The 23819-nt window shown below is 38.3% G+C and overlaps 1 protein-coding gene across 1 annotated transcript; it reads right to left on the bottom strand.

Moving 5' to 3' along the window:
• Positions 1 to 7722: 7722 nt before the first annotated feature.
• LOC149016327 (putative BOI-related E3 ubiquitin-protein ligase 2) lies at positions 7723 to 9653 on the bottom strand. The gene is made up of 4 exons (XM_089157480.1): positions 9517 to 9653; positions 9224 to 9321; positions 8812 to 9122; positions 7723 to 8665 (listed from the first exon to the last, which is right to left on the bottom strand). Exons 2-4 carry the CDS (start codon positions 9294 to 9296, stop codon positions 8138 to 8140), a joined length of 912 nt encoding a protein of 303 aa, XP_089013606.1. The 5' UTR covers positions 9297 to 9321; positions 9517 to 9653; the 3' UTR covers positions 7723 to 8137.
• Positions 9654 to 23819: the final 14166 nt, after the last annotated feature.

The raw sequence follows: 23819 nt of genomic DNA, 5'->3' as shown, positions 1-23819 counted from the left end.
CATCACTGTGGATAAAAAATCAATTTTCATATCCATTGAAGTGAAAACTGATGTTGGAGAAAAACAAAATGTCACAATGGAACAGATCAGCAAAGCAGTTGCAGAAGGTAAATATATTCTAGATCAGTTTTCAAACTTTGTAACTAGCAACAAATCTCTTAGAATGAGAAGAATAAGGTTTCAACTGGGGAGTTTCATAAAGATAAACATAATGTTGAGGTCGACAGGAATGGAAAGTTGGAGAAGCACCATCTGATCAAAGAGAAGGTTGATTGGGCGGGATGATCTCCAGTGAAACCCCCTTGGGTGAGAGTGAAGGTGAAGGAAGTATTGTCTGGTTGCAACACCAGCAATGGAGGGACCCTTTTCTCAGATTTTTTTTTATTTTTTTTTTTTTTTTTTTGGGGGGTGGGGGGGGCAGTTAAGGAGTGAGTTCCAGCTTCGTTTTGCCCATGATCAATTGCCAACATCTCAAGAAGAGTCATAATATAAAGATCAATAACAAAATTTTGGGAGACATTTTTTGGGTATTGATTGCAGTTGTGAACCCACAGGTGGCAAGACGTTACACAGTTCCTCGCTGGACCAGCGGCCGAGATCCAAGCAGCAATTCAGCTGATCGCACCCCTAACCCTAGGCCGGTTGATGCATTTCTCGCGGCATATTAAAACAAGGAACTAGGCCATAAGGGGCCCAACTAAAGCGTACCCCGTAAAGAAGCTAAATTTGGCCCAATCAATAGATTCCTGCAACAAGGCTCTAAAGAACAATGCTAGGCTTAGCCCAATGGGTGGGCTAGAAAGCAAGCACCCAGGGGCCCAAGAAGCATTTGGACCATTAGTAAGGAGTTATGACGAGGGATATTTTCGGAAAAAAATCCTATTCACACATCCCCTACCTCCATCGTTTCAACCAAACCTGCATGCCAGAAAGCAGTCAAAGGAGGCAGAGATCTGTCACTCGAAGCTAGCAGGAGGGGCCTTGTTTCTTCGACAGAACTCCAGCAGGATTCAGGCATAACTGATTTCTGGGATTTTCCTCTCTTCTTGATCTCTTTCATGGTACCTTTTTTGTAAGGGGCAGCAATGAACTTCCTGAAGACCTAATTTTGAATCTAACAACCTCACATTTAGAGGCTTGTGAGTTTGTGTTGATGGACCATACAGTGCAGCAAAGTCTTTGGATTGTTCACTGGCCAGCATTTGAAACCCTTAGTTGGAGAACAAGGCTCAAGGATGTCATGTTGGTTCCTATCTACCCAGCTCTGGTGTTCAGCCTAATACTCAAAGGTTGCTACAGAGAGGCATCTTTGCTCCAACCGTTGTTATGGACTTGACGCCCCAACACGTGAAATGGTTCAACATGTCCACAAGGCAGCTAATGTAACCTAGGGTCTGGGCCAGTCTTCAGGATCCTCTCAAATTGAACCAGCAGCAAATTTTAAAACCATGCTATTTAGGTTGAAATCTCAGCGGACAACAACTGTATTTAACTAAATATGACCAGTTTGTAGATGAGCCTATTCAACTTCCCAAACCTTGGCTCCAGGGTTAAGAGGGGAATAGCCTGGAGGGAAAGATATGGTTCAGCCAAGCTGTATTAAGGCTGAAACTTGAGAGAATTAATTATGTTTTATTATTCAGGAACTTCACAATTAATTCCTTAAGGCTAGGCTTCAAACTATGTTTCCTACTTGGCTTGGGACTCTTTGTTAGGGTTAGGGTTTGAAGGGGAGGTAGTGAATGTGCAGGGGAAGGTAATCTAAAAGGGTTTAGGGTTTTGTTGAGGGGTTTGGGAGTTGTGAGAGTTCTAGTGAAACTAGGATTAGGATTAGACTAGGGTTTGGGTTGGTCCAACTGGGCTGAAATTGGGAGGAAAGGTCACCAGGGTTAGGGGAATGATGTTTTAAAAGTTTAGGACAGATTTAACAGTTAAGACTGCCATAGATCCGACCTTGAAATTAGGTCTAAGAAAAATTCCAGAAAGATAGGAAAAAAAGGTGATAGGAGCATCCTGGTCATGGCTTTAGGGTTTAGGATGGTGCCTAAGGGTAGGGAAGGATGGCAGGGGTTGGGGAATGCCTATAATTACTTGTAGAGGATGTTGCTTGAAAAAGTTGCAGAAATTCAGAAGCTTCAATGGCTGCTGCAGACTTAGAGAAGAAGAAACACAATTGCAGAAAATAAGAACTCTCAAAACCCAAGTTGTGGGGCTCTCCCCCAGGACTCTTTAAGTCTTCCTTGAATGTTGGTTTTTTATTCATTCAAGTCTGATTTTTACACAAGGGGGTGGCTCTCTTTATAGCCTTACGCTGAAGGAAAACTAAACTAGGACTCTCTACCTTGACTCCAACTAGGAAGCATACTTGGACTCAACTAAGGGATTCACTTTGAATTGGGATACCCTTTACAACTCATTAGCTTAAATGAAACAACTAAACTCCTAATCAAAAGTAACTTGCAAAAATAAGGCAGCCAACTTCAAGAAGGAATCCTACTTGAAAATTGGATTCCAGTGGGCTCTTACCTAGCCATCATTCCAACAAGAACTCTATCATAACTCATAAAGGACTGATCCAAATTATAAAATAAAAGTAGATCTAGAATCCTTGGAAGTAGTAGATTCTAAGTGAATTCCTCTCTAATTGAGACTCCTACCCATACTGGGACTTTTCAATAACTTTGACTAAAACCAAACCAAACCCAACAATAAAAGTAGACAAGGACTCCTAACAGTAGTCTGCATTTGACCAACCCTACTAAGGTTCCAAAGAGTAAGAGGGGTAAAATGACCAAAATACCTCTGGACAGAATTCAGCCAGACCCTTGGTGTGGCAATAAGGCCTGGTTTGTGGTCTAAACCTCCAGGGATTATATGCAGGCTAGGCCTGGTTATATCAGCAGCTATGGAGGGTGGAAACTCTACCTCCATTTGGAGGGTTCGATCACTTTCCTTCAATTGAGGCTTTGCTGAAGAATGAAAAGAATAGAACACTACAAGCCATTAAACTGGAAAGTGCCATTGGACAGCAGTTGCGTCTTTGGAAATGGGCCTGCCATTGGGACTTTGAGAGAATTGCTGAGTAAGATGTGAAGAATATAAGGGCAGCCATTTATGCAGCCCAGTGCAGTACTTAGGAATGCTTGCTTCCTATGTCCACATATAGGAGGACTGGTTTGTTTTTGAGGACACTAGATTAGCATGGCTATATGGCAAGAAAGTGAAGACCAAGATTCTGCCCTTACCTCACCATGAGAACAAGAGGAATTTCAACAGGGCTGTAGTGATAGGCCCCTAGATGCACAAAATCTAGAGGAAATATGTTGTTGAGAGAGGGTGGGTACCATAACCAACTGTTGCTGATGAGGGATAAAAAGGGGGAAAGTCATGAGGAAGGGTATGAGTTATTTTGTGGGAGTTAGGGGCAGTGTGTTGCTATTAGGGGGATTAGCTCCATCAAAACTAGGTTTATTTTTCTATTTTTTGCTCTGTTATCGTTACTGTGTTCATCCTTGATTGTTTCAACAATACAAACTTTGTCCAAATAGAAGATTCCTATCATAATGCAAGAGTTGACCTCAAACTAGGGATGGAATTAGGATCAATATAATATTGGAGACCAAATTAAATAACTAGAACTCTTAATTTTCTTTCTTCCCTCCCTTCTGCTATTTTTATTTTTTGTTGTTTATATATAAAAGACTAACAGAAAGAAAGATGAAAATAAGAAGAAGAGAAAGAGTAGGGGAAAAGGCGTTCTCAGCCCTGGGTCTTTCACCCGCAGCTATCTCAGCTGTTCAACATGGATTTGATTCCATAACTGAAGCTAATGCCACAAATTCAATTTCTCCAAGTCTTTTTTTTTTTTCTTTTCTCCCCCCTCCCCTAATTGCAGCGAAAAGGGCCTATTTAAAGCTTGGCTGCAGCTTTACATAATAGAAAATCTCAAAAAACAGAAGCTTGTTATAAACATTAAGGAACTCCTAGAATGGTAACAAACTGAAATTAGAAACTACCTGAGACCCTAATGCAATAAGATAAAAATAATTCCTGAAACTAGAAATAGAAACTAAACTAAGTCAGCATTAGGCATTACAAAATAGGGGATATGTTGGCTTTCACACCCATCATGTGAACAGTTACAAAAACAGTATTTTGGTCTTCTTCTTCGTTCATGCTTATATTTGGAGTGGGGCTGCCTTATGTTATGCTCAACTAAAGCAACAAAAACTTGTCACATCATCAGGCCAGGCTGCCTCTCACAGCAGTTGCATCCCACTGCCTCACCGGGCTAATTTGGAGCTTGTTCTTATGCTACATATGGGCTTGTGACCTACGTTGCTAAGGATAATGGCTCCAAGTATGATGTTCAAGCTTTCAATAAAATCAGTACTAGACTCAGGTGTAAAGCCACAATAAAAGGAAACCAGTGAGAATCTAGACTTCAAAATCGAGTTCCACATGGAGTTCCTCGCATTTTGGGTCAGTCCCAAGAATCTCTACGGATCAGAGTTTTTATTGCTGAGAAAGTGGAGAATAAGGTTCCAGGAGAAAATTAAGGCCGGAGCAGATCTGCAGGGTGCAAGAGGTCTCTCATTGATTGATTGCAGCAACAGCAGTGTATTTCTTAAATGGTGGCTCTGTTCTGATCACTTAAGGGCCGGTTTGGTTAAATGAATCTAGAGATTTCAAATCTCGGATCAGAACGAAATTAACCTGTGGGTAAATCCGATTAGAAACTGAGCCCACTACGGACTGGTTGGGGGGTGACGGTGCTTCATTTGCCTTCCACGATCATGCTTATAGATAAATCCCGTTTCATTCCACACCAAACTCTTTTTTTTTCTCCTTGTTTGTTTGTTTGTATCTCTGTTTTGTTTTCGCTCTGCCCAGGCCCTAAGAGGGTCTCACCAGCAGCTTGTAATAAAATAGGGGATCAATTAGACTAGGGAAGGGAAAAGAAGATCAACAAAGAAAGGAGAAGAGGGATACCCTATCTCAGCTGTTGAAGGGGGATGGTCCATAAGCAATGGCAACATGGACTGCAAATTTGATTTCTCTCAAAGTCTAATTTCATTATGACAAAACGGTGGTTAATAAGTGGCCCTAAGCTTAAGAAAATACAAAAAAACTAATCTCAAAATTTGAAACTGCTTTGTTGACACTTGACAGATGGATCTTCTCAACAATAACACTAACTAAAACAGAAAATAAACTGAGATTACAAATTAGTTCTCTAAAATCAGCCAATAATGGAATTAGAAACTAATCTCCCAAGAATAAAATCTCCATGAAATTGATCTGAGGCCCCACAAATCTTCTATAGGATATCACCACGGAATCAAATCTGGGGCTGTGGTACCGTTTCATGTGGCCAGTTTTTTGGGCCTATTTTGGCCCTTTAAGAAGACTGCTGGGCTGACCAGGCTGGCTTCAGCTGGCCTGGTCCAATGCTGGTCCATTTGATCCTGGTTCAAACTTCTTCTGTCCAGCCTTTGATTCTAAATCACTACCAGAAGACTGATGAAGTACAAACATCTCACCTGGAGTACAATAATACAACTGGCATGCTAATATCCATCTAGCACCATACAGCCTGAACTGAAATTCAAAGTAAACTACAAAACAGGGACAAATGGTGGACAACAAAGATTCAATTCATAGTAATGGAAAGCCTAGTAAAAAGATAGAAAGTATCAGGAAGGACCATATAATTGACAGCTTTCTTGATGATTCACTTACCCAAGTATGAGGCTCTTTCACCACAAGAGGACTTCTTACTCAGATGGGGCTCCGTCCCAACCAAAATACAAAGTTTACAAATCAAAACACTATCTTCTCACATACAAAACTACAAATATAAACACAGGATAAGGGAAAGATAACCACTAGGGTTGCATTAAGTCATAGGAATCAAGATCACTTGGCATCTAACACAAAAAGGCACTAAAAACTCTAATTTGGCAGCATATGTGTATTGTCCACAATGTGCATAATAATACTATAGCAAAGCTCATAACTCGGTCACTATTTACTTCTTAAGCCCCCCCCCTCTTCTTTTTTCTTGTTAGAGATACCAACTAAGCTAATTATGTGACCCTTGATAGTTGAGTCCTTGGATGAGAAGCTTGTGGGTTGATGCATTTTTGAATTGGGAGGACTAAGAGACTTGGCAGAAGGCGAGACAAGGTTTGTTCCAATTAACCATGACAGTTTCTTGTTGACAATGTCTGTATCATCAAGTTTACTTCTTGATGTTGGATCAAATTTGGATAGCACAATATGAAACAAAAATAAACTAGAAAAATGTTGGAGAACAAAGACTAACTTTATATTAATAGAGAAGCAAGTACAAGGATAATTTGGATAAAAAATATCTTAATTCATATATACATATACAAGTACAAATATAGTTGCAAGGGAGCAGGGGAAGGGGGAAGAGAGAGCTCAGTTGGAAGTGTCACATTCAAAAAACGCCTTTGGAGGGAAATACATTGGGAAGGTGTCTTGTGAGAGAGATGTTGGGGGGGGGGGGGGAGGGTAATGTGATGGGCAATAAATACTATGGGTGAGAAAAACATTCAAGCGAGGGAGGTTTGGAGAAAGAAGTTGGGACTTGAGAGGGAGCATAGTTCTCAGGTGACCAAGCCATTCGTGGGGTCCCTCGGTGCAGATAGGTGCACAGTGCACTATATGCAATATAGTAACGTGATGATTTTATATAACTACACTTGTATGCATCATAAAAACAGCATCCATTTGATTTGACATGGCTATGCTAGCGATGACCTAATATGAGAATGGTCTATTTTGCCTTCACGTGGAGATTTAGAAGGCTAGTTTACTTTCTAATATCAGAATTTGAAAGTAGGCTTAAGTTTCTCTTTTCAATCAAACTTAGTTTCCAATTTAGAAAATATATTTTCAAAATTTTGACAAGATCTCACCAAGTGTAAGTATGGGAATGCCCTTAGTATATGCTCTTTGCTGATGATATTGTTTTGGAGCATAAGACAAATGCAAGGATTAACGCTAAGTTTGAACTATGGATATCAACCTTGGAAACAAGAGGCCTAAAGATTGTCAAAACGAAAACAAAGTATATGATGCATAATTTAGTTACATTTACGACGGATGCTTACATGATGCAAATAGAGGAAAGAGGAATACCACAAAGTGACTATATTAGATATCCAGAGTTAATCATGAATAAAAACATACACAATGATGTTTAGGTAGAATTAAAGTGGGAAGCAATTGGAAAGGTAAGTCTGGAGTGTTGAGTGGTAGATGTATTCTTTTAATGCTCAAAGAGAAGTTCTGTGGACCTGCTATATGACTGGCTATGGTGTATGGTGCAAACTGTTGGGCTATTAAGAAAAGTCTTACTAAGAAGCTGTGTGTAGCATAGAGTAGGATGTTGAGATGGATGTGTTGAAAAACTAGGAAGGATAAAGTAATGAGTAAATGTATTAGAGTCAAAAATATAACTAGCAATGCTTCTTTCCTCTTACTTGTATCTACCATTCTTTTATTTTTCATCATTCACCGGCCATTCCCCATTTGTCATTTCCTTTTTTGTTTTGAATCTGTTTTTCCCTACTTTGTTTTTGTTTAAATCCATATAGCTAACCACACTATGTGGGATGGCTGTTTTGGGAGTCTTTGAGAGTCTAACAAATGGCCAATGGGCCCGGCCGCATTCCCCTTTGTCTTTCTGTTTTTCCCTACTTTGTTTTTGTTTAAATCCATATAGCTAACCACACTATGTTGGGATAAGGCTTAGATTATTGTTGTCGTAGAGAGATCTATATGAGAGTACTAACAAATGGCCAATGAATGAAAAGAGCACTCATGTCAAAAATACTGCCAGATTAAGCAAATATATAACTTACTAAACTACAAGACCTATGGAAAATAAGCTCAAGGTTATGTCTTAAAGATTTAAGACCATACAAATAGAGTTTCCACCCACTAGAAGGAGAAATCATAATCAAGAAAAACAATGCACTCCGATTGCATGATAAACAATTATGAAAGAGAAGAAATATAAAAGGTAAAGCAAATAAGCATGAACTGATCATCAAGATAGACGAGATTGATAGGTATAAACTTTAAATGTATACAAGCCGTATCATTACATATAGACCTCCATGCTGAAAAGCTTTGACTGGTGACACAGGGGACAGAAATTAAGCTTACAGTCACAATCTTTACACATACATAAATGCCTACAGGGCAACAAAAGCATGCATACCTCATTGAGCCTACAAATCTTACAAGTCATCAACTCCTTTAAATCTTTGTTTTCCTTGGAGCCAAGGTTGAAATCAATAACCCCTCCGTTGCAGCAAGAAGCCGTATCATCAACCTCACTATCACCACACCCTTCCTTGCTGTCTCTGCTCTGTGCAAAGACTTGCTGGAGATTAAACTTGAGAGTAGCGATCATGTTCTCATTGGACTTGGCTCGTTGTTGCCAAGCACCGGCTTCTACACTCAACTGTTTCATTCTCTCCTCAAGTTCCATATTCTTCCTATTGATGTCTTCCACTTCTGCTTCTTTCTGACGGAGTTTCTGAAGTATCCTTTCTTCGGCAATGGAAAGAGTCTGGAGTTGATTGGCATAAAGCTTCTCTAAGATCGCTTGTCTCATCCGCTCTCCCTGTAGTCGTGAAAATCAATGACAAACATGTCAGACAATGCGACTAGCAAAATACCAAATCAAGGTGGCCCAAGCGAAAATTCTACTTGAGAAACACTAGAATCTACCAAAAAGATATGAAACGCAAGTTCTACAAGAAGCCAAACCTGAAGTTTGACGAATCGATCCAACTCCGCATCCTGTCTTCGCAACTCCTGATTGATCTCATTATCGAAGAGGGAGAAACCCGGCGAGTCTGCCGAAGAAGCCATACGCCTGTCATCGAGGGATAACCCTAACCCAGTCGAAACCGATCGTGTTTGCAGAAAATCAACAGATGTTATTTGCGAGTTGTTCTCCAAAAAGTCTTGTTCTTTCAATTTTTTTTTCGTAGGTTCGGAACCATCATTCCACATCAGATCGTTCCCACCGCAGTCCATCGAAGGGACTGCACCAGGAGCGAATCCGACAACATGAACTACAAAAAAAGTAAAATAAGTGTTCCACAAAATCAGCAAAATTCCACAATAAATTAACACAATTTTTGGAATAAAAAGAAAAAATGTTAGAAGACGTTACAGGGAGGAACGTATTGTGGATGAGATTGGTCGGCGAAATTTGAAGGATTGAAGAAGCCGATCGGTGTGGACATCTGACTATCGATCCGCAATAAGTTCCTGGAAAGAGCAAACAAATAAGTCGTTTGAAGATACCAAGATATCAAATTGAAGAGGAAGGGATGGATGAAAAGCTTTCTCAGCGAAGATTGAAGAACAGAAATGGAAGACACTGCAAAAAAAAAATTCAAAAAAGAAAAGAGGTTCGTAAGAGGATGGATTATGTTCTTCTGGTTAGCTTAGCGGAAACGTAACTATTAGCGCTATTGTTGTTACTGCTGCTGTTGGAATTGATGCTTGAGGTGTATGCCCATGGGAAACAATGGATGTGAAGTTCTACAAGACGACGAAGAATCAAATTCCTCTCCGGAAACATCACATGATGAACATATTTTCCTATTAGTACACCGTTTCCTCAAAGTTACCATAAAATCACGATACAACAAAAAACCAGTTGCCCGTTTCCTACTGGATTCTCGGGTTATCGGGTTTAGTCTCCAACTCTCAATTGCTTGTGTCCTTTATTTATTATATAATAGTAATGATGCACGTGTATATGAACATCTGATGTAGCAGTGTCAATTTATAGTCCAAACCGTTAAACCGAACCTCACCAGCCCGTTATAGCCGGAAACCGCGCCCCGTTATAAACCGTTTACAACCCATTTTATAATTTTACATTAAATAGTATTTGAATTAATCATTGCTTCTTTTAAGTATGCAAAGCTTTCAAAATAAATTGCCTACTCAGAAAATTCACAATATAACCAATTCAGTAAGTTTCATCCAAAAAGACATAAAATTGACAACCATGGTTGAGAACTTTCTCAAACATCAAAATTTCATATCAACTTAACAAAAAACCTTAGCTGTTGGCTGAATTTATGCAAGACTGAGCATTGGAATAGGAACAAAAGGTATCAGGCTCATGGACTACTCAAAATCTAAAACAGCTAAGCATAATAAGCTCTCAAGCAACGGAATTCTCAGAACCAAAAGGCTGCTTGTTTGTAGAAGAAGACAACTTCCATGGAACTGAAAATGCTTTAATCACCCAAACTTTGTTCAACATGAGAAAATGTGGCAGAGGGCCATGGAGCACACACTAGCTGAATTGAAGCTTCATAAGTAGAGTTGAGGATCACAAGACGACATCAGGTAGATAAATTTAATAAAGGGAACATTTAACTTACCCTAGATAGATTTAATCAATGTGTAGTGACTATTTGACTTATAATAGCTTGTTGTTCTAATTTGATCAATCAAGTTATTTGAAGCAAAGGTTGGTCCAACATTCCCAAATATCAATTATGTTGAGTTCAATTTAGAACATGAATTTGGTAATAGATTAATAGCCAGCTCTTTTACCATTTCCAAGAGCAACAATTCTCAACCTTTGAGAAATCAAAAAAAAAAAAAAATTTCTCAAGCTTGATACTTTTCATACCCAACGTCACATGCATCTAAAAGTTGAGTTAAACTCAATAACCTGTTAGAAAGTGTAGGAAACCTTCTCCTTCCTTCTCCTTCACATCCCTAGATCCATATGAATGCCTTCTTGAATAATGGCTCTCCTCATATGATGAGCACAACTCCTCATGACCTTGAAATGATTCAGACATACCAGTAGTTTGAACTAAACCATCATCTCCATTCAGGCTCTCACAATCTAAACAGCTCTGCCATTTTGATTCATTCTTGATTTCAACGACTGGCATTACAGATGCACATCCACATGCTTCAAAATGAGCAAAACCAACATTGAGAGTGAAAACCCCATGAGATTCTGTCTTTTAATATTTACTGGTGTTAGAGAGTCCTCTACTCAGTCCCAACTAGTGACTCAGCGAGTGACTCAATAGCATGTATTTTTGTACTTTCTATCTCTCTGTACTATAAATACCTATACTCACTATTAATAAAATATATGAGATATTCACGTTATAATGGTATCATGAACTACTTGGGTTTGATGCTGTTTATTTTCTTTCGGTTCAAAGAACCGACTCTTCTTGAATCTTCTTGATATCTCAGATCTGAAGCTTGTTTCTTGAGATCTCTGTTCCTTCTCTCTTGAAACTAGTTCGTGTCTTTTAGTTCTATTTCTCAGATCTGCTTCTACTTGAACATTCAGATCAGCTTACAGTATTGGAGATCTTCTAATTTGAAGATCAGCTTACATTATTGAAGATCTTCTGATTTGTAGGTCAGCTTTCCTCTTCTTCTTAAAACAGCGTTTTCTTGTTTCATGGTGGCGGTTTCTGTTGTGTTTTCAAGATCAGTGGTTTCAAGATTCTTTGCCCCCTGTTTCGGTTTGATCCTGGCTATGGAGTCCACCACCTCTGCTTCATCTTAGGTTTCGGTGACATCGCTTGTGGTGCTGCTGAATGTTGCTGCTTCTCTTCCCATAAAACTCAACGCCACCAATTTTCCTCTCCGGAGAGCACAGTTTTTATCCTTTTCTTTGAGGATATGATCTCTTAGGGTATGTTGATGGCTCGTTTTCATGTCCGATTCTTCCTGAATCTTCCTCTTCTGAAAATATGGCTGCGATTTCCTCCTCTGTTATGCTATGGAATCGTCAAGATCAACTAATTCTTGGTTGGTTGATTTCTTCTCTGTTTGAGAGGACCTGACCACATATAGTGTTTGCGACGTCGTCTCGTTTCCATGATTAACACGTTTTTGAGAATTAAGATATTAAATAACATAGAAATGCAGGTAAAAAGGATTTGAGGAGATTGAAAGTGCAGAGTCTTTGAGATGAATATACCTTCTAATTCAAATCTTTAGAAAATAGCCTGAATACTTTCTTCACTGTCATGAACCAGATATCCTTTTCTCCGACTCATCTTAACAAACAAAGACAGATTGGCCACGACTCTTGATATTTATAAATTGAAATCAATAAAGCACTTAAATGTTAGACAATAGGTTAGAACACATGCAAACCATAAACTTGCCCATATTTCTGACGGAATTAGTCACCTTATAATGAGACAGCTGGATTATCTGCGGTTGCTCAACAATAATGCCAATTAGATCCAACCTTTCAGCAACAGACGAGGCCTCAATGATCTGCTAAGCGGATCACTCACTGGCTTCCCCAGAGAAAGCCCAACTGTTATTGATCGTGTAATGCATGACCCTAATTGTTTCTCCAAAATTAAATATGACTTGTGACCCAACTGGTTCGTTCCAAGATCAAACCTAGTTCTTGGTTCCTGGAAAAACAAGAAAAGTGAGAGTGGGCTGTCTCTGAGGACAGAAAGCCACCTCCAATGATTAAGTCATATATTGTTGAACATAAATCATCATATGGAGGAGTAAATGCTCCTAGAAGACGAAGAGGGAATATCTTCTTGAGTAGTTGCCGGAGAGTAATAACCAGAGTTAAAGTTCATGAATCTTACCCCATTTGTGAAGAGTGTTAGTATATATATTGTTCCCATACCTCTGGGGTGATGGAAACCCTACTTTGTGACCATTGGATGCTTAGATCCCGGATGGAGGTGGTGATTATCAGAGAAGTGTAGTTTGGTCCGTAAGCCAAGTTTCAATCTTCTCCAAGAAGCTTGAGCATAGCTGTACATAATCCCATTGAATAAGGTGATCAGATTATCACTGACATAGATGTGACAGCAGGTCCAATCTTCGGCAGACAAAACGGTAGGGTGCAGTACTCAAGTAAACAGTAGGCAAATGAGAAGCTTCCTAACTGTCAATGAACATTTAATGAATCTCAATGCATTCAATGTAGAAATTAATGTGTCAATTGACGTTTGAGAGATATGCGTAGAGTCTTCTAGCAGTGTTGCTTTATTTGAGAAGTAGCTTGTCGGGTGCCTACTGAGAGGTTAGCGGAGAAGCTTCTCGGGATAGCTGGCTATCACAAGGAGCACTCTTCTCAGCAAACTTTTTTGCTGAGAAATGTCTAGCCGAAAAATGTCTTACGAGGCCAACGAACCAGGATTTAATGAACCATGACCGAACTAAAGCATTAGTTTGGTTGGTTTACCTGGGTCCAGAGGTCTAAGCCAAACATCCATAACAAATACTATGGCAACATACCTCTACAATAGATTAGGAGTTCAGTTTGGAAAATATCCTTAATGAGAAGAAGAATGCAACAGATTTAGAGTTAAGTTCGGTTGAAGATAATGAGAAATTAGAAGAATTGAAGGGAAGATCAACATACATCTGCAATTCGAAAAATATCCTTAATGTGAAGAAGAACGCAGCAATGACTAAGAGTTTAGTTTAGAGAATATCCTTAATGGAGAGAAAAGAGAAGAATGCAAGAGAGACTAAGAGTTCAGGTCGTGAAATATCCTTTGTAGCCTTTTTTTGGTTTGGTGGGGGGCAGGGGGTTGGGAATATATTGTGTTAGTTGTAAATGAGGAGCAGTTGCATGTAAAGGACATTTTAGGAAAACGTCTACTATTTTCTAGGTGTATTTGAACCATGATGGTTTTTTGGAAACTTACATTTTGAACTGTTTTCATAGGTTCATAGGCACTTTTCGCCCTTTGATATGTTTTTAATTATTAGAACCATCCTCAATGTGTGAATGGGTAGGGGTTTTTTGGGAAACTAATGTTTATTTTTACCATATTGACCATGTCTTTTTGGAAAATTTTCATGTTCAGCCGTCCTTCATCTGTGACTGAAAACAGATAAGGGTAAATGTGTGAATCAATGATTTTTTGAAGTTCAAAAGGGTCACTATCCTGGGTAGGAGTCGAAGAAGAATGATTTGTAGAAGAGTCCTTACCCAAAACCAACACCTCATTAAGCATAAACCCCTTGATTTAAAAAAGAATTAACAAAATTCCCATTGGCTAACGGAGAGTCCACCAGCCTTGCCTCCACTAAAGCCGCATGAACCACTTGAGAGGACGAATTACTCTCACCCTCAAACTCCAGGGTCTTTGCAATCCTAATAGAATTAGGACCTTCATTCAGAATAGCATCTTCATGCGCCAAGTGTTGAGGAACAAACTTCTCTTTAGCCGAAGGAATATTAACATTGCAATTTTTGCTCAAATGACCTTCTTGATTGCATCGAAAAAATCTTTGAATTCCATCCTCATAGATCACCTTTTGAATGAAGCTGAAAACACGTGTAGAACCAGCAACCAGGTTCAAGGCGCTCTACTTGAACTTCAAACACTCGCTCAGCTTCCAATTCTAATTCCACCATAATTCTTGCGTAATGTCCCACAGAACCTAGACGACTACGACAGTCTATTGAAGCAGGACGACCTACCATCTTAGCAATAGAAAGTAATACCTTGGCATGTCAGTATTCAAGAGGAAGATCAAGGAATCGAATCCAAACCAATTTGGCAGATGGTTGAGGAGCATGAATGTTAAAAATCCGGACGCCAACGTTGGAATCGAATCAGTTGATTGCCAATATTCCAGACACCTCTTCTCCAAACTTCAGACAAATCTTCCTCACATCTAAATTGAAAAATCACGAAAGCCTTCCCCAAGGAATGTAAAGAAACTCCTTGTTTTAGTTTCCATGATTTAGAAGCTAGATCACATAAAGCATCCATTGTTGTTTGACGAAAGTTGGCCCTCCCAAACAAGGAGAAACGAAATTGAGTACGCTGCAATTCGTACTCAGTTTGAGGAATAACAATATGCCGATAAGATCCAGCCTGCATAGGGGATGGGAGGGAATCAATCTCAGGCATAATGGAAGTCCCTACCACCCCAGCGAAAGAATTCCCATCGTCCATCTTCTGAGAGAAGCCATTACTAGCCCTTTCCGAAGACCTATGTGCACCAGCTTTCTCCAAAGCTTCTTTCTCCAGAGTTTCACTCTCTTCCATCTCTCCTCAATCTTACTCGAACTTCTCTATTCTGTTCAGTTTATAATCATTACCATATGCTGACTTCAATATTCCTACACTTCCATTTCAATCTGAATTGTGGTTTACCAATTCAACCTTTATCCTTGACAGATCCAACCTTTGAATCAAGTTGGGTTATTTCAGCAAAATTAACACCCCTTCAAAGAGCAACTCAACTAGGAGTTGTAGCCTTATCTGGGAATTTGACATCTCTGTTTTCGATTTTGTTTTTGCGTTGTTTTAACTGTTTCTCTTAACATCAAGTCTTATTTGTGTTCATGATTCTGTAGTCTGATGAAGAGCCTGATTGTAGTTTTGACAATTTCGATCCTGTCCAAGTGTCGCTTGCAATCCTCTTATTTGTTGCATTCAGTAATGATCATGGATTTTCTTGGTTATTATCCTAGTAAGAAATGAGAAAACAATAACCAAACTTTAATCTTGTAATAATAAAATGTGGGTCAACAAGAATCCCAATAAATATTCTCATGACAAGAAAATTAGAACTAGTTTTATCATATTATGTTAGAATCAAAACATTGTTTTATTCAAGTTTAGTTGTATTGAAAAACTTGGGAACTTGGGACTATGGCTAAAAGCTTCTCTTTCTGGCTTAATCAGCAAGATGGTTCTTTTGTGAACATTGAAATGGAGTTGGAGAAGCTGAAGTTTGATTTCAAAAGATCAATAGAAATGGTCCAAAGATGGAAGAAATATGAAAAAAGAGCATAGTTATAACCACAATTTCCATGGCCAAACTTCTATATTTTTTGGAATATCACTTAATGATAGCTCGATGGGAGGAGGATATAAGAAGAAAGAAGTACACGTCACCAACATTTCCCAATAAGAATACCTCATATGCTAGGCCAATGCACTACAAGAAAAGTGGGCAGATGCGACACTTTTTTTTACCACAGTAACAAATTACAGTATTAATGAATAACCATATAGAACGGATATTGACAACCATGGTATAAGAGTTACAATCACGGCCCCAGTTTTCACAGGCTTGGTGGGGCCCACATCATGTACATTCCACTAGGGCACGTGATAGCTCCTCTTCATTATCATCTCTTTATAATCAATAAAAACAAATTGCTAAACAAACCATTTTTTCCGGCAAAAGAATATATAGCTGCATAGTCTAGTTATACAAACATCAAACGTAACGAAAGGAATATAAGATTACATCTTCAACTTTAAAGGCATTGACAGGTGGCAACACCTTGCTTTTATCATGAATCTGTGTACCTATCAACATTTACAATAATGAGTTTTGCGGCCTAGTAAGCGATAAAGACAACCATGTAAGTAAGTCAGACAGTTCATTATGCATCAATTATCACATCAAGATCATATAACATCATTCATTCCAAACTTTCCTTTCATTTTCCTTTTCTTTTATCCTTTATCCTTTATCCTTTTCTTTTCCTTTTTCTTTTTTTCTTTTTCATTAAACTAGACCTAAGCGCTACCTGTAGAGAGAGCACCATCAATCTAAACCACACAAGTTGCATCAGTCTCAACCACACAAGTGGCATCAGTCTCAACCACACAAGTGGCATCAGTCTCAACCACACAAGTGGCATCAGTCTCTTGGCTCAAGGCCAGGTGTTCTCTACAGGAGGCCATCATCAGTCTAGTACATCTTTTCACTTTTCAGTCTCGCTTCATGCCCTCCCATTTGGGTACATAAGTACCAGGACTTACAGAAGCCATTACATTTTATTCCTTTTACTCTTTCTTATATTCATTTTCATAATTGCCTTACCATGCTTTGTCTTTTCCATAAACATTTTTCAATCCAATCCTCATTCAGTCTCATCTGAACGCAATTCATACAATTTAATCATTTAAATATGAGTGCATGACAAGTCCATATCTGATAAGCATAATCATCATTTCAAATTTATAATTAACAGTTCAAGTCAAGTAGTTCAATCAAATCATTAGGCTGTCATCCAATCCAGGCATTTTGTTCAATACACAAACACACATATATCATGTACTTTCCATATATTGGATCAATGAATAAATAAAATAGACTTTATGTTATCATGTGCATGTTATATGTCTACTAAAAGGAATCATCCACTTAACATTTACAGGTTGGTCATTATTATTTACCTGTCTCTGTCCCATGCGTGTGTGTTTTTGACCCTGGTTCCGATAAAATCTGCTTTCCCTCCGGTATCCCGAACAATTAACAACTATGCCGAATACGCGGAACCAACCGGAGATTTTTCCCTTTTTTTTTTAATATTATTTTCTCTTCATTTTCTCTCTCCTCCTTTCTCTCTCCTCTCTTGTCTTTTCTTCTCTTTTTCCACTTTTTCTCCCCTCCTCTCTCTCTCCACTTCCTCTCCACTCATTCTCTCTCCTTTCTCCTATTATTCATCTTCTCTTTCCTTCTTCACCGTTCTGCAATTCTGCAACTGCATTTATTTTTTCTTTTCTTTTCTTTTCTTTTCTCTATCCTTCGTACCTCTCATCTTGCTTCCTCTCATGGTTTCTTCTCCCTCTCTTACGTCTTCACTTCTTCTCTCCCCACCTTGATCCTCTTCTCTTTCCTCTCCTGTCTCTGCTGTTTGCTTTTACCGGTCTCTGCATCTCCACTCCATTCTTCTATCTTCTCTCCTCTGCTGATCTATTCTCTCAACTTATCTCTCTGTTTCCACGCAAATACCCCATTTTTCTCAACTCTCTCTCTCCCTCTTCAATTTTCTGCAGGCTGCAGCTTTTCCTTATTCTCCACTAGTCCACTTCAATCTTCTCTCTCCTCTCCCTCTCTCTCCTCTCCTCTTTCTCGTTTATTTCTCCCCTGCAACTCTCTCTCTTCTATTCCTCCTCTTTCCTCCTCAATTTCTGCAACTTCTCTATTCTGCACTTCACTCTTCTTTCTCCTCTCCTTTCTCCTCTCCTTTCTCCTCTACAAGCATGCCATGACTTGTCTCTCCCTTTCATCCCTTTCTCTCGCATGCCATGACTTGTCTCTCCCTTTCATCCCTTTCTCTTACTTCCGTTTTACTCACTTCTTCACCCCACACGTAACATAACCCACCTTTATGAAAACAAACTCAGCCACGCACGTGGGAGAGAGAGGGAGGTGTCACCGCCTCCCTCTCTCTCTTCTACTCACCGCCTTTGCCTCATTTCTCTTATTTTACAAATAAATAATATATATTACATATATGATCTATATATTTACTTACCTAATGGCTTCTTTATTGGCTCGTGGGCCCGCTCTGCTACTTACATAGGGCCCACTTTGGGGTGTGAATATTCATACTTTCGGGTTCAGAAATTTATGCTGATCATTTCCTTGCTTTCAGTTCAGCTTAATTCCACTGTTGTGGGACCCACAAGCAATATCTGACCTTAACTGAAAATGACACGTTCACCCACAATAATAAAATAATAATAGAAAAAGATGCGGGGCATTAGAGTTACTATTTGCGACTTTGCCTGTTTCCATAGCATATAGTCATGCTTAACTGTAGTAAAAGTGCAGTTGTCATTAACCGTGGTAAAAGCTTCACTATCTTAATTGTGGTAAAAGCTTCGCTGTTTACCAAAGTTATCCATAAAAGTGGTAAATAGTTGCCTTTACTTTAAAAGGTGGTTTTTTTTACAATGGATAGTTTGAGCCATGTACAAGTTTCACTATTTGCCCACTCAAGCCCACAAATCTCTTTTCGACTTTCTCCCTCTCACAAAGTTAAGCTCTTTCGAAAAGATAAGCCTTTCTTCAGCACATCATCGACTTTGCCCGAACCTCATCTCTTGATCCACGATGCTCTGCTTTTTCTTAAGTTCCTCCCTTGAGCCCCATGTCTTCCAGGTATACTCTTCTTTCTTACTGATTTGGTTGATTTTTCAACAAGTTTGATGGATTTCAATTGGATCTTTTTCCGGGGTTCATGTTTAGGAATTAGGGTTTTTGTTGGGGAGTTAATTCCGTGCTTTGACTGATTTTTTAACAAGTTTGATGGATTTCAATTGGCCGGGTTCTTGTTCGGGAATAGGGTTTTTGTGGGGAGTTAACCTTGTTTACGTTTGATGGTTTCGGTGGTCTTTTCCGGGGGTTCTTGGTTTTGTGGGGGTTTCCGGCTGTGTTTTTAACAAGTTTGATGGTTTCGGTTGGATATTTTTCCAAGGGTTCTTGTTCGGAATTAGGGTGTTTGTGGGGGTTCGTTTTCGTTTGATGGTGGTTTTTTCTAGGGGTTCTTGTCGGGATAGGTTTTTGTGGGGGAGTTAATTCGGTGCTTTGATTGATTTCTAAACAAGTTTGATGAATTTCAGTTGGATCTTTTTCCAGGGGTTCTTGGTTTTTGTGGGGGAGTTAATTCCATGCTTCGATTGATTTTTTAATAAGTTTGATGGATTTCAGTTGGATCTTTTTCCAGGGGTTCTTGATCAGGAATTAGGGTTTTTGTGGGGGAGTTAATTCCGTACTTCGATTGATTTTTTAACAAGTTTGATGGATTTCAGTTGGATATTTTTCTAGAGGTTCTTGTTCAGGAATTAGGGTTTTTGTGGGGGAGTTAATTCTGTGCTATTGAATGTTTGTCATTTGATTCAAGTGTTCTTTAATTGAAGAATTTTATAAACTTTTTACTTAGATTTTATTCAGAAAAATCCCAAATATAGTGTGTTGATCATCTATTGGTTAGTTATTGCGCCGGAAGTTAACCGCTTGGTTCAAGGACTGAACTGTGGCAAACCTCTTAAGAGTCTTACTCTTCCAGATCCTGTGACTACATCTTCTTGGGGAGTTAGTCCAGTAGGTGCTTTTATCATTTCCTCGGAAAACATTCTCTTTTAACCAAGCGTCATATTACAGCTGTTCATCTTCGTGCAACTTCTTCCATCTTGTGTTATGGTAATTTTCTTTTTCTTTCTTTTTTATTCCTGAGTTTTCTCTAAAGTAAACCTAATGGCTACTTTCTCTTTAGAGCATTTCGTTTTCCAATGGTACATTACACTTATGGCAACACCATTATTGTAATTCTTTTCCCCCTGTTTTTCAGCCTCTTCTCCTTTAGATTCTTCTTCTCTGTTGTATCCCCACCCCCTCTCTTTTCTGGTTCCTCTATTTGGAAGTGATGCAATTAGATAGGACTGACTATTTGAAAAACAATCATATTTTCTCGACAGAACACAGAATTAGTTTACAATCATATTTTCTCATTATCATTATCTTAGTTCTTTTTTCTTGGGTTTGCATAAAATTTAGAATTTGTAATTCAAGGTAATCATAATAGAATTAAAAAAAATAAAAAAATAACTCAGAAAAAGAGAGGAATGTTGGGGGCAAACCAAATAGGAAGTAATCAAAGCTTTTGTTGGGTGCAAACTCATAGATAATAATCTTTTCTTCTCCTTCCAAGCAAAATCCTAATAGCTTAACTAAATTGCGGTGTTGAAGCTTTACCACTACCGAAACCTCATTCTTGAATTCTTTTGCACTCTGCCCTGAGTTTCTTGAGAGTCTCTTGATAGCAATTTCTTGTCCATTAGGAAGTGTACCCTAATGACATAATTAGAGAGGGATTTATAAAATTTTGTAGCTTCATGATTAGATGAAAGTCGCTTTCAATATTTCTAAACTCATGATTAATCAGAAATTTTTATTATTTTTTTCACAAAGAAATTTGACACAAGACTTCTATTTAATTTACTATAGTTTTGAAACTTCTTACCTCGTAAACATCACCAAGTTGATGAGATAAGAAAAAGTTATAAAGCTATAGTAAATTAGTTAGAATTCTTGGGTATCAAATTTCATTATGATAGAAAATAAGAATTCTGATTAGTCATGAATTTCAAATGACTGAAAGTTCCTTTCATTTAATTCTATGGAAGTTTATAAGCCACTTTCTAATTATGTCATTAAGGTGAACTTCCTAATGCACAAGAAATTGCTGTCAAGGGATTCTCAAAAAACTTCGAGCAAGGTGCAGAAGAATTCAAGAATGAGGTTCTGCTGGTGACAAAGCTTCAGCACTACAATTTGGTTAGGCTGTTGGGACTTTGCTTGGAAGGAAAAGAAAAAGATCCTTATCCATGAATTTGTACCCAACAAACACTTTGATTACTTTCTATTTGGTTTGTCCCCCTCACATCTCTCTCTTTCTAAGTCATTTTTTATTTTTCTTATTCTACTATGATTTCCTTGAATTAGAGATTCTTAATTCTATGCAAATGCAAGGGGAAAAAAACTAAGCCTATGACAATTCCTGATAAGTTCATTGCTGTTGGGATCCTCCAGGTAACTCAAATAATGCTTCCTTTTATGTGTCCTAATATCGAATTTGCTAGTTCTGGATATTTCATAAGCATTAATTTGAATTCTTTGTGCTGGAAAATTTTGCAAATTGATGAAGGTACAAATTTTTTTATTGTTATTTTTGGGGCATAGTCCAATATAACTGAAATTGTGTCAGTAACTTAGAGAATATTTGAATCTTGATGAGAGTTGCATTACATCTATAAGAAAATCTTGAAGTACATCCTAAGGGTTGTCAGATAATGTAACTTGGTGTTTTATAATATTAATGTGCTTCAGTCCCTATTCGTTTAATCTGGATTTACTCTGGTGTGTAATGAGAAAAATGATCTGGATCATCAATGGGCATTTCAAGGAAAATTCTGGGGAAGAGTATTTGATGCAGCAGATCAGCATTAATTTGAATTCTATAGTTTTGGGTTGTGAGATGGAAAGGCACATATTGATCATAATTCAGTCCTTGTGTCGTCTGTTCCATAAGGCAAAGCTGTACTTATCTAAGAGCCAAATGTTAAAGGTCCAAATGGGCTCCTGTTTTCTTTTTCTCCTTGTTGGATCTGTTCTTTTTTATTCAGTGCATGTTTGTTTGAGATGTAAATTTCAATTATTAGAAGAGTTTGGTTGTTGCTTAAATATTGAAAGTTGGAATTGTGGATAAATCTTGTTCAAAGATGATTAGTTGTTTAGTTGAAAATGACTGGTTTTGATAGTTATTTAAAATGTTAGCAGCTCTGTGTTTAATTACAGGTATGTTGCAAATATTGAGAATGATATTGTCCAAACAGGTATCTTGAAAATTTAATACTTGGACTGTTGGTATTTTGATTCCACTCTCTAAATTAAATTTTTTATGTCGGTCAGATGATGGAACAATCAAATTTTCTGTATCCTTTTTTAGTGTCTGCTTCACTTTTATCTGTAGTACCCTTCATATTTTGATGGAGGCCAACCTAGCAGATTTGTGTTGCATGGGGATTAGGATGGCAACTGGGATTTTGTATTATGGATTCCTTGTGTTTCGCCTGTGGGTGAGCCTTGGGGCAACGGCTAATTTATGCTTTTTTGAACTGTTGGTCGTGGGTCCAGAACTTGGAAATTGAAGCTGCATGCAGTTGGTCCTCCCAGTCTCTGTAGAAGCTGGAAGTCCATGCACTGGGACACTTACTTTCATGCTGTTTACTACAATACACTTCTTAATTTGTTTTTGTCTTTCTTTTATGTTATTACATGTGGTAATGATATTATTAAAGAATAGTCTGATCACAATAAATATAGTTCCCAAATTATTAACTTCTTGAATTTGCATTTTCTGTTTCAGCCCCCTGTATGGCTGGATTTCTTATTAAGAGTTTCGCATGGATTTCTGAGTCAAGAATTTCTTGACCATTTTGGTATACATATTGGAGGATGAAAATTTAGTTCACAAAGTATTGGCTTGCACTTCTTGTCTCCTTTTTCTTTTCTAATTTGTTTTAGACTATCTCAGGACTAAAGAGTCCTAAAGAATTGCAGGGAGGATATTTTTTATATGCCATAAGGAAGACTGCTATGAGATATTGACTATTGTTGCAGTGTCCCCTCTTCTTCCTGCAATCCTCTTCTTATCTCTTCTTCAGTTGTTGCAGTTATATGTTTTTAGTAACATCACATTATATCTGAAACTCTTGGTCAGCAATTACAATCACTAACTCACTGTTTTGAGTGTGTGTGTATGCAGTGACTACAGACGGGCAGCCTTCAGTCAGCATCTCAGGACAGCGTGGAAGTGCCAAGATTAGCCAAACACTTATCTGGATGGGTATGTGCTTTAGAAGACAAGCACATGGGCATGCTATACCAATTCCCTTTGTGTTATGTATTCTGTTTTGATTGCTTCTGCTTTTTAGTGATCCTCTCTGATATTCTCTCATTCCAAACGCATAATGACCATTTTAGATGTATAAAAGGCATGACCTGCTGCCCTAGAGAGGCAATGAGAATTATCAAGTTTCTCTAATCTGATCTCTATCTCTGGTCTCTATCTCCTCTTTTTTTTCTAACTTCTGGCTTCTTCGCGTCTGTTCTTATCTCCTCTAATTGAAGATCACAGCAGTGTGTGCGTCATCAAGCAACACACATAATTAAACAGACAGACCTTGAGTTTCATCTCATCTGAATATAAATATTCTAGATATTCTAGATATTCTAGATATTCTATTCATTGCTGTCTGTAACATATTGTGCAGCATGCACTGCGTGGGTCTATGCTTCACTGTATACACATACCTTTGCAATGATCATCTCTCTCTTGTTGATTATACTTGCTATGGTGAGAGTATTTATTGGTTTTACTGTTGCAGACTTGCAGCTAATTAGTATGTGATGCTAGATGTTTAATCCTGTACAGAAAAGAACCTGAGAAA

This window comes from Hakea prostrata, chromosome 5 (genome assembly GCF_041222555.1).
Source record: "Hakea prostrata isolate BN-2017 chromosome 5, UWA_Hpros_2, whole genome shotgun sequence".
Taxonomy (NCBI): domain Eukaryota; kingdom Viridiplantae; phylum Streptophyta; class Magnoliopsida; order Proteales; family Proteaceae; genus Hakea; species Hakea prostrata.
Note: the sequence above shows the minus strand (reverse complement) of the source record. Positions and strands in the feature narration are given on the sequence as shown.